Consider the following 10,209-nt stretch of genomic DNA (forward strand, 5'->3'; position numbering starts at 1 on the left):
GGGGGGCGGGGGTCCCCCCCCCCCCCCCCCCCCCCGAAACAGCCCAGCACAACCCCCCCGGAAAGAACCTGGTGCAGCCCTCCTGGGGTGCATGTAGCAACAAGAGCTGTCCCCCGACAGTTCCCTCTGCTTTGCTCCCTGCTGCAGCCCTGGGAGTGGCCAACGCTACCTGCCGGCAGCCACTGGGCTGTGCCGTCCCCTTCCCCCTGCCCTTTCCCCTACAGACTTACCTCACATATAATGAATTTACCTCACATATAATGAATTTTGGGTGTAAAAAGGGTAATCACATAAGAGCGAATTCATAGATACAGAACCAGCACAAAGCGAGGGAAACCTGCAGTAGGTTGGGGTTGAAGCAGGCTCCTGGGCTGATGGCAGCCATCTGACCCAGGAGGAGAATATAAGCCCAGGCCCTGAGATGAGCCAGTAGTAACAGCTTGGACACTGCTGAGAAAACACCATCTCAGCAGTACGGCTGCAGCTCCAGGAGGTCAATGTGGAGGGTAACACCTAAAGCAGTCTGTAGGTTTGGGGAGGAACTAAAGGGGAGGAGGAGGAGGTTGCTAGGGGCCCAGAGAGGGGCTGAGAGTGTGGGACCAGTGAGAGTCCAGGAGCCTACTGAAAGGCTGAGAGTGTGGGACAAGCGAAGGTCTGCGAACCCCAGAGAAGGAGCTAAGTGGAAAAGAACTTCAATGATGCAAGGCATGGGGCACAGTGTAGGGAAGGAATGGAGCTATGAAATTAGCCCATAAGGCAACGATCATGTGTACCTGGTGGTCCTTTGAGAGAGCAATTTGGGAAGCCCTGGAGCAGCCTTCCTCATACGAAAATAAAAGACATCAAGGCAAAGAGAATAACTAAAAGTGTGATCGTCCACAAAATGAGAGCTGCAGGGACTCCAGGGGCTTCACAGCCACCCACGGAAGGACACCCTGTCACACCTATATAATGCAAATGGCCAATCCTATCCCTCCCTTAATAAATACCAAATTGTTTGAGGCAGAGTTCAGTAGCACCTTCAGCTCTGGCCAGATGCTGCCTGCTCACGTGGGCTGTCAGCAGGTCTTCAGAGAGGGCTGTTCCGTCCCTCACACCGGGCCTGTGTGCGCCACATCTGTTACAGAAGCACCAGATAGGGAAGCACAGCAGAGCTTTGAAACCTTTGAGGGACACTATTTTAGTGTCCCTCCACTGAGAACCCCAGGCCGCAGATACTATGCCAAACTCAGAGGGAGCTGTAAAACCCTCCTGACGCAATGGAGAGAGCCGCTTTTCCAGATGTGAAATGCTGATGCTTTCAAGTCTGCTATCTCTACCCTTCTGAGGACTAGAAGGCTGTAGATATTTCTTTAGGCAGCCGGATCCCTCCTTGCCAAGGCAATAGAGCTTTCCTTGCTAGCCCTTGGGTTGGGCAACAGTAGGCTTTAAATCGAGTTGGTTTTATATATAAAAACAGTGTCCCCGAGGCAAGACTGGAATCAGCTTTCCCTGAACCTTGGGTAGGGATGCTAAAACTGTTTGAGGTCAGAGTCCCTGTGGGGAAGAGAGCTGAGCAGGCAGAGGCAAACAATGGGGTCCAAGATAAATGAATTCATCTTACAGCTGCTGCAAGCCAGCACCTCTGAGCAAGCAAGCAATTCCACTGCCTGCTTCCAGGAGCTGTAAGGAACAGTGAGCACACTGGAAACACTCATAGTTGACTCACCATAGGCTGCTGCCTTTGCTGCTGCCTTTGCAGCTGCTGCTGCTGCTACAGGGCCTCCAGCTCCTGGGCACAATAAGGAGAGAGTCAAAGGACTGAGGCAGAAGACTGACCATCCCACAGGCATAGCAGCTGGTCTGAGCAAGCAAATTTACCTGCAATGCCTGCAGCCCCTGGTACACCAGGGATCCCCCCAGCACCGGGCACCAAGCCTCCAACTCCTGGAATGCCACCTGCACCAGGCAGGGCACCAGCACCTGTGCAAAGTAGCAGGAGATAAAGGTGACACCCTGACTTCTTAGCACAACAAGCACAGAGTAAGACTAAATTCCTTTTTCTGCTTCTAGTACACATTATAAGTTGGGAACTGGGACCCCCCGGTTCAGCTGCCCAGGCAGGGAGCCAGTGCCTGAGAGGAGCATGCTGGCTTCTAGGGTGCTATTAACAGACCAGCTCCTGGCTAATGCAGCTTAGGGCTGCAGGGTGTCCGTGCACTTGTCCCCAGGACAACTTACCATATTTAGCTGCTGCTTTAGCTGCTGCTGCTTGCACCCCAACTCCTGGAAATCAAATAAACAGATGTTAGTCCATGTGCAACATTGTCATATTCCAGCCAAGCATCCCCACCCCCAGGCCACCCCTGAACACCCACCAACCTCTAATTTATGCCAGAGAGACCCTTCTGAGGGGAAGAGGAACATGGATGCAGGGACCATCCTCACACAAGAGTGGAAATCACCTTTGGTGTCACCCCAGCTCAGCAGTGACCCACACCCTTTAGCAGAAGGTGTTAAACAGCCACAACCATCTCCATGAAGTGTGGCCCCAGCACTTTCCCCACAAGAAACCCTTCACCACACCTCACACCCATTCCTTGAGTCAGTAGACAGGAATCTGGGTGGACGATGGAGGGCATTTCATTTGGCAGGAGGGAAAAGCATAAGGGCTGTAGTTCTTCCTTGTTCTAAGGTGCTGAGGGGGCTCCTGGCCCCATTGGCTCTGAACCCAGGCTCTGGGAAGAAAGCAAAAACAGCACACCTGTTCCTGTGGGGTATCCTGCCTTCCCTCCAGCGCCGGCTACACCTCCTAACCCTCCAGGTCCATATCCTACAATCACAGAGAGCAGGCAGGTCAGCATCAGTGACTAGCATTAAAGAAGGCAACTGTCATGGACAATGGGAGCCACCTATGGGAAAAAGGACCTGCCCTTCTGTGTCTAGAGATGTGGCAGAGAGACCCAGAGCCAGCACTCTCTGGCTAGCTTGGGGAACCAGATCTCCAGAGGTGCCAATGCAAATATCTCTGAGTGAGGCTGGCTGCAGCTCAAGGCATGTCCTATGAGAGAGCCAGACACTCCACTCTTTCAAGAGCTGCTGAAGTGATTTGCAAATTGAGTGAGTGGTACTGGTGCCTCAGCACGTCTGAAGATTATGGCTTAAAGCCCTGCACTGTCGAGATGCCAGGAATCCAGAGACAGCTCTTGCTCAGGCTCACTTCCAACTGGGAGATGTGTGTGGTCAGCAGCCTTCTGCCTCCCCTGTTATTTGGCTTGGCTCCTCTATGAGTCAAGGTGAGGCTGCTGCACAGTGGCAGGAGCGGCTTGAGGGTCTCCAGGCCAGGACACCTGCACTCTGCTGTCCAACAAAAAGCTGCAGTAAATGAATCCCTTTTCTTTTTCTGAAGCCTCTGGCTAAGCTGTGCCTCCCAGGTCATTACCTTGCTACATTAATATGTGTGTGGCTTAGACACCTTTTATCAGGCCAACTAAACCAGCCAGCAGCCCTGGGGCAAGCACTGGCTACAAGCAGGGCATGGCAGTGGTGGGCACCAGCCAGCATTCCCTGTAAGCTCCGTGGCTTAGAGGGAATGCTAGCACCAGCTGGGAGTCTCCTGAGCCTCATTTCCCAGGTCTGGCCAAGCTGTGCTCACTGCAGTCTCACAGCAGGACAGCACAAGGGTGCTTTCAGCTGCCTTTAAGCCCCCTCAGTCCTGGAAATACCACCTGCTGGTCCTGGTCCTGGATGCCCTGCTCTGCTTTACAGAGTATCATGATCACACAGACATTGGCTACAACCTTTGTGCCAGTTACTGCTCTCTTCTGGCAACTGGAAGGGGGCAGCAATGGACCATGATGGGTTACATCTACCTTGTAGCAGGGTAACAGTGTGTAACAAACCCAAGCACCATGCTCTATGTCTCCAGGGTCAGGGAGCAACTCAGAGCCAGGCCAAGTTCAGTCTCATTCCATGTGCCTGGCACTGCTCTTGGCCAGAGAAACACTGCCTGGGCAGCGTCCTCCTGGGGCTCTCTCAAACACAGAAGCAAGGCCCTCTAAGTGAGCACTGTAGATGAAATACAAATAAAGGCAGCCATCTCCCTGCACTAGAAAAAGGGAAGGGTGGCACAGCCTATCTGAACTGCCACAGAATTGGATCCATGGGGAAACTGCCCCCCACCCTGCCTGCCCTTCTGAACACCAGCTGGTCAGGGCTTCAGTGCCAGACCACTACCTGGCCAGCTTGCCCATCAGCTTGGCTGTCACGTAGAGATACCTAAGGGGTCTGGAATTATCTCTGACCTCCCCGCTCTGAAGCCTGTCCCCCTGGCTGGGAGCAGCTCTCAAAGGTGTAAGAGGGGAGAGCGTCCGAGCTGCTGCAGCCTGACTTGATGCCATGAGGGGGAGGGAGGAGAAGCATGAGGCACAAAGGGCATGAGTACTCACCATAGGGTAGCTTTCCAGTGCTGTAAGGCAACCCATAGCCACCTAGTGAGAGAAAACACACAGGCAGTTAGCACAGTCATGTGGGGGAGCTCTGGCCTGCCTGCCTGCCCACCTTGCTGCACTAGGCAATAGCTGTTGACAGACCTGTGCTCCTTGTGGAAACACCCCAAGGGAGGTGCAGCAGTCACAGGCACCATCTCAGAGTTACCTTTTCCTGCTGCCTACCCCTCACCAGTCTCTATGGCCTGCAGGCCTCTGGGCCTGGCAGAGCCCAGCACCTGGCCTTCTTTGCAGTGCCAGGAGAACCAGGTGCCTCTTCACTGATGAGAGCCTACCCTGGAAGCAGTAAGAGCAGGGATGAAAAATAGCCCCTTCCAGCATGAAGCTGATGGCTGCAGTGCCCAAATCTGCCTCACAGGTAGAGCATATGTTTCCAAAAGTCTCCCATGACCCTGATTCAGTAGCTCCCCACTTCTCCCTGCTCATGCTGATGGGAGAGGTGTACCCATCTGGCTCTGCGAAATCCTATTCCAAAAGAGCAGTTTTAATTGGAATCAGCATTTAGAAATCTTCTGCTTCTAAACGTGACTTCATTGGAGGTCAGTAGGGACAGCTCAGGTGGAATTAGGAGAGGGAACACAGCAGCTGGGGAGCAGGAGAAACTCACTGGCATCTTCAGCTAGGGCAAGGACCTCATTGCTTAGGCCAAGCATAGGCAACACATGGGGAGGGAGCACGTGCCCCCCTGACAGGGCTGTCCCCACTGGTGGATGCTCACCAGCTCTGGCCCTACTGCCACCGCTGCTGGCAGCTTCTGTGGGTGCTCTCCCAGACTCAGGAGGCACCAGTCGCCCATGAGGCCAAGGTTAGGCAAACTCTAGCCATTAGGAAACTTTGGGGAGCTCAGTAGATACACTGGATGGGAGCAGAAGGGGCATTCCTTCCCCAGACACATTAAGGGTGAACAACCAGGGCATGGGGAGTACCACCTTGATATCTCAGAGATAGCCCTCAAGCTGTGGCATTAATAAATCAACAGCAGATGGGTTGAGGCCTGCTTAACAGCGTTCAGTGAAGAGCAGCCACCACGTCTGAGCATCCCAATAGTGACTGTGGGAAGGGTGTTTGTCCATCCACTCCCCACCCCCTCACCCTTGGCCCCAATGACAAGCTGCTTCCAGCAGCTAGAGCCAGGGGGCACAGAGCTTATTTTCAGTCTGAAGTTTATTGCTCATGAAACGAGTGTCTCTGTAGGCAAAGAGCACTCTCTTTCTTCCAGCAAGCCAACATATGGAGACCAGATTTCCCTCTGCCTGTTCCAGCTCTTCCCATCAGATCCCACATCAACACAAACTTGCTGGAAAGTAGAAGCTTTCCAGGCAGATTCAGCTGTAAATTCTGTGCCGAGGAGGCCAGTTTTCGTGGAACTTACAGCAAAACTCCCTGTCCATCTCTGCTTTCCTCCCTTCCCCATCAGTATCTTGACACTGTTGCCAGGCTCTTGCTGGTGAACAGCAGTCAGGCCTGGGACGGATGCCCTGTTATCCCTGTGGTCACCTCTGCCTAACTATCTGCTGCACTGACAGTGCAAGTAAGGCATGACAATCTGCTCAGCATCACAGAGCAAACTACCAGGTCCATACAGGAACCCAAGCAACCTGACCCCTAAGTTGGCACATGATACCAAGGGATCTTTCCATTTGCATGGGTTGGTTTGCTCACCAATCTGAACACAAGTGAAGGCCTCAGCACCTACACTAACAGTGGAGCTGACCTAACTTTGACAGAGTCTCAGAGTCCAGACAGACTCTCAAAGGGGCTAGGTCTGTGAGATGTATTTTTCATCCAGCTCTGTAATCAGCTGATAGCAAGGACCTTCACTTCCTATTCAATTCTGTTGGATGTTTACTAATGGCAGCAAGACCCAAAATAAAGCATACTTCTAGTTTAAATCTCAGAAGTAGGGACAGAGAAACCTTTCAGTCAGTCCACTGGGCCACTGTATCCAACAGGAAGCAACCTAGTGCTTCTCTCTCAGAGAAAGCTAACAACTTGGAAGACAAAAGCTGACTTTAAAGTTACTCTGAGAAACATTCAGCCCCCCGCCCTGCCACCCAAACTGCCCACTCCCCCACTCCAGGAGCACTTAGTAAAAACACCTTCCTCCATCAACCTGGAGTCTTTAGCAGGTAGCCCCCAGCACCTCTGCCCATACTTAGGCACCCAAACCAATGACTGATAAGTCTGGGCAAGTTCAGGACTTCAGAAATCAAGAGGTGGGCCCCTGAAATCATGATATTAACTTAATGATAATAAATGTAAAGGAGTTGCACAACAGAGAGCATTTGTGAGCCTGAAGCCAGGATCTGAGATCACTGAAAAGTTTAAGCAAAAACAGCAGTGCCAGGCTCAGAGAGGAGTCACAAACATTAAAAGCACAGGCATCAGGCACTGGCCAAATGATGCAGCCTGGGAGGAACCGACACTTGCTCTGCCTGCCTGCCCCTGCCTAGTGCAGGGAACTAAGGACAGTGACTTGCCCTTCACAACAGTGGGGCATGTGGCAGCAGATGATTTCCCAGGCCTGTCTCTCGGGGTAACTAGTTTGCCACTGCTGTCACTTCAAAGCTTCCATAGAGAGGAGGTCTCCACCCCAGCAGGTGGAGAAAGGCTGCTGCAGATGCATCAGTGGGAGGGTATTTATGGGATGGTGCAGTCAAAAGCACTGAGGAACAGAGAGGGAGAGCGCCACAGGCTGGGCCTGAAAGGCTGGTGGCACCATTTGGGGGCTTCCATCATTAACCTAGGAGAGCCCTGCTGGTGTGAGATAAAGGGAGCATGATGCTGGCCTGAAGCATTTAGATGCTGACAGCCTGGTTCCCCAGGACTGTTACCTCCTTTGACTCATCAGTGGTGGCTCCCCAGTAAGTGGGTCAGCTGGAAGAGGTGTCCCAGCCAGGCTCTGGGCCACGGGCAAGGCCGAGCTGGGCTATGGAAGGAGCCAGGCATTGCGTGAGCCATGCACTAGTGGTTTGCTGTTAGCATCAGGCACCCCATAAAAGGCTGTCTGGGGCAGTGGTTCCTCAGGAGAAGTTGTGCTGCGGCTAAGATGCCAGACAGCTTGGTAACCGATTTCGCTGATAGGCTGCTCAGCTTTCCAGGAGTCTGCAGCTTGAGCTGTTCAGGAAAAGAATTGCCCTAATGAGTGTAACTCTGCCTCTGTGGGAGGAAGTTGGCTTGGTTCAAATATTTCTGCCTCTTGCAGCAATGGGCCCCAGAAGGGGAAGCCAGAGAATCACATGTCACTGCCCTGTCTGTCTGGGATCCTGCCCCCACCCCCACCCTGAAAGGCTCAGGCACTCAGAGGTAGGTCCTCTCTATGGAGGCTTTGAAGTGACAGCAGTGGCAAACCAGTTACCCTGAGAGACAGGCTTGGAAAATCATCTGCTGCTACGCGCCCCATGGGAACGCAGCTTCTCTGCCCCTCCCCTCCCCTCCCCTCCCCTCCATCTGACCTCCTTCCTTCAGCCCAGTTGTCGGCAGTGCTGGTCACAATTCTGCACTGCAGCGGGACGCCCCGAAGAAACACATGCAGCAGCGCTACAACCACTGACCTGTCGTGCGCTTGCCTGCCACATGAGAGCACTAGAACCCTCCAAATACCACCGAGCTGTGTGGGCTCAGGGCTGTAGTCTTTCCTATTCGCAACAACAGCAAGACCTGGGGCAGAGTAATAACAGCACCCAGTTCTTGCCCTCCATGTGTCTGGGCAACTCAACAACCTGAGCAATGCCCTTCCTGTCCTTAGAGGGCATTGACTGAGCCACAGACCCACCTGGAGTGTGGACACTGCTCTCCCCTCTTGCTAAATGACTCAGCTGGGATGTTTCACATTTGCCTTAGTCAGTGACCTTGCCCTAGCCTCTCTAGAAGGCCAGATTGCCATCCTGGTGAGGAGATTGGATACTCTAGAGCAGATGGTCCCAGCTCCTGGTCCCAGGCCAGACCTGGTGCTTCATTTGTCTGTGTTGGGAGATCAACATTTCCCTGGTTGGGATCCACTTAGCAGCACATGACAGAGCCCAGTGGAGACTGCTGCCTGCAGGGCTGGGGATGGAGAAGCAGTCACCTGTTATATAACACAGTCCCAGAAGGAGGGGGACATTCCACAAAGACTCGGTGATGAACTGAGCTAGGCCACAGAAGGAACATGGGGTGGGGCACAGTCCGACCCCATCACCTCAGAAAGAGCAGTGGGTGGCAAAGGCAGCTCAGAGGCCTGCCCACCCAGCGCAACTGTCTCAGGGGACCCCACAGCACAATGGTGCGGATCACAGACCTGTCCTCTCTATCGGGGAGCAGACCTGTCCTCTCTGCCCCCACTAATGTAGCCAGTGCTTCCCTGGGTACATTCAGCCAAAAGCATCCTGTCCTGCAACTAGTCCCCATAACCACAATAGCCATAATACCCATTCCCGTGAAGAGGGGGGCACAAAAGAAATAGCACCTGCTGAGCCCAGGGCAGACCAGCAGCAGGGTGGAGTGAAAGCAGGTGACAGCAACTGGGAATAACTACTAACTAGCTAGCCCAGGCCATGACCATACCACCTCCCCCCACCTCCCTAGTGCACACCCACAGCTCATTCATGTTCATGTTCCTCAAGATAGGGCATGTTGGGCCCTTTTCCCCTTGGGAAGCCACACAGGGACATGGCATGGCATTTCACACATGGGAGGCTACAAGGGTGACGTCTAAAATCCACAGATACCATTATCTTTCAGTCAGGCCTCTTTCTAGCTACCTGTATGTGGATTTAAGGGCTTCACCCTGGAATGTCAGCTTATATGGCCAAGGCCAGCAGTGCTAGTGGTAGCCACAGCCTAGAAGTTCAGGAGCTCTTGGCTACACCATGAGCTGAAATATTAATGGCATTATAGGGTCCACAGGAAAGAAAAGGGCAAGCCAGCAAAGTATGCTGCCAGCCTATCTGCCCCTTGGCCCACCAGGAGAGCCTCCCTGGGCTCATGCTGGGCTCAGAGCTCTCTCATTCAAGTGGAAGCCTGTAGAGCCATGGCTGGTAACAGAGGAAGGGATGAGGTTAGGGTACACAGCCAGATGCTCTCTTGCTCTGCCACAAGCAGAGCTGACACTGCAGTACCCTCCCAAGGAAGCATGGAAAACCAGGGGAGGGGCACAATAATCCATTCTCAGGGATAGGGCATAAGCCTCAGCCAGAGAAGAGTCCACAGGGGAGTAGCAGATATCAGTGGCCCCAAAGCAAGAGCTAAGGGAAGGCTCTCCTGTTTAGGACGGAACAATCCCATGCACTGGTACGAGCTGGGGGTTGACTGGCTGGGCAGCAGCTCTTCAGAAAAGGACCTGGAGGTTATAGTGGACAATAATCTGAATATGAGCCAACACTGTGTCCTTGTTGCCAAGAAGGCTAACAGCATACCGGGCTGGATTGGTAGGTGTGTTGCCAGCAGATCAAGGGAAGTGATTATTCCCCTCTATTCAGCACTGGTGAAGCCACATCTGGAGTACTGTGTTCGGTTTTGGGCCCCCCACTACAGAAAGGATGTGGTCAAATTGGAAAGAGTCCAGTGAAGGGCAACAAAAATGGTAAGGGGGCTGAGGACATGACTGCTGAGGAGGGATTTGATAACAGCCTTTAACTATCTGAAGGGCGGTTCCAAAGAGGATGGAGCTGGATTGTTCTCAGTGGTGGCAGATGACAGAGCAAGGAGCAATGACCTCAAGTTGCAGCAAGGGAAGTTGAGG

General features: G+C 53.2%; 1 protein-coding gene across 11 annotated transcripts in view; it reads right to left on the reverse strand.

The window, feature by feature from the left end:
- The window catches only part of ELN (elastin), an 83,588-nt gene that overhangs the window by 34,788 nt on the left and 38,591 nt on the right, over positions 1 to 10,209 (reverse strand). For all 11 annotated transcript variants that reach the window (XM_019506062.1, XM_019505737.1, XM_019505823.1 and 8 more), the window contains 5 exons: positions 4,428 to 4,469; positions 2,744 to 2,812; positions 2,221 to 2,265; positions 1,861 to 1,962; positions 1,709 to 1,771 (listed from right to left, as the gene is read on the reverse strand). In XM_019506062.1, the coding sequence (XP_019361607.1) occupies positions 1,709 to 1,771; positions 1,861 to 1,962; positions 2,221 to 2,265; positions 2,744 to 2,812; positions 4,428 to 4,469 (321 nt within the window). The remainder of the gene's footprint in view (positions 1 to 1,708; positions 1,772 to 1,860; positions 1,963 to 2,220; positions 2,266 to 2,743; positions 2,813 to 4,427; positions 4,470 to 10,209) is intronic.

This window comes from Gavialis gangeticus, unplaced genomic scaffold, assembly GCF_001723915.1.
Source record: "Gavialis gangeticus isolate Ggan-Ray unplaced genomic scaffold, GavGan_comp1, whole genome shotgun sequence".
NCBI lineage: Eukaryota > Metazoa > Chordata > Crocodylia > Gavialidae > Gavialis > Gavialis gangeticus.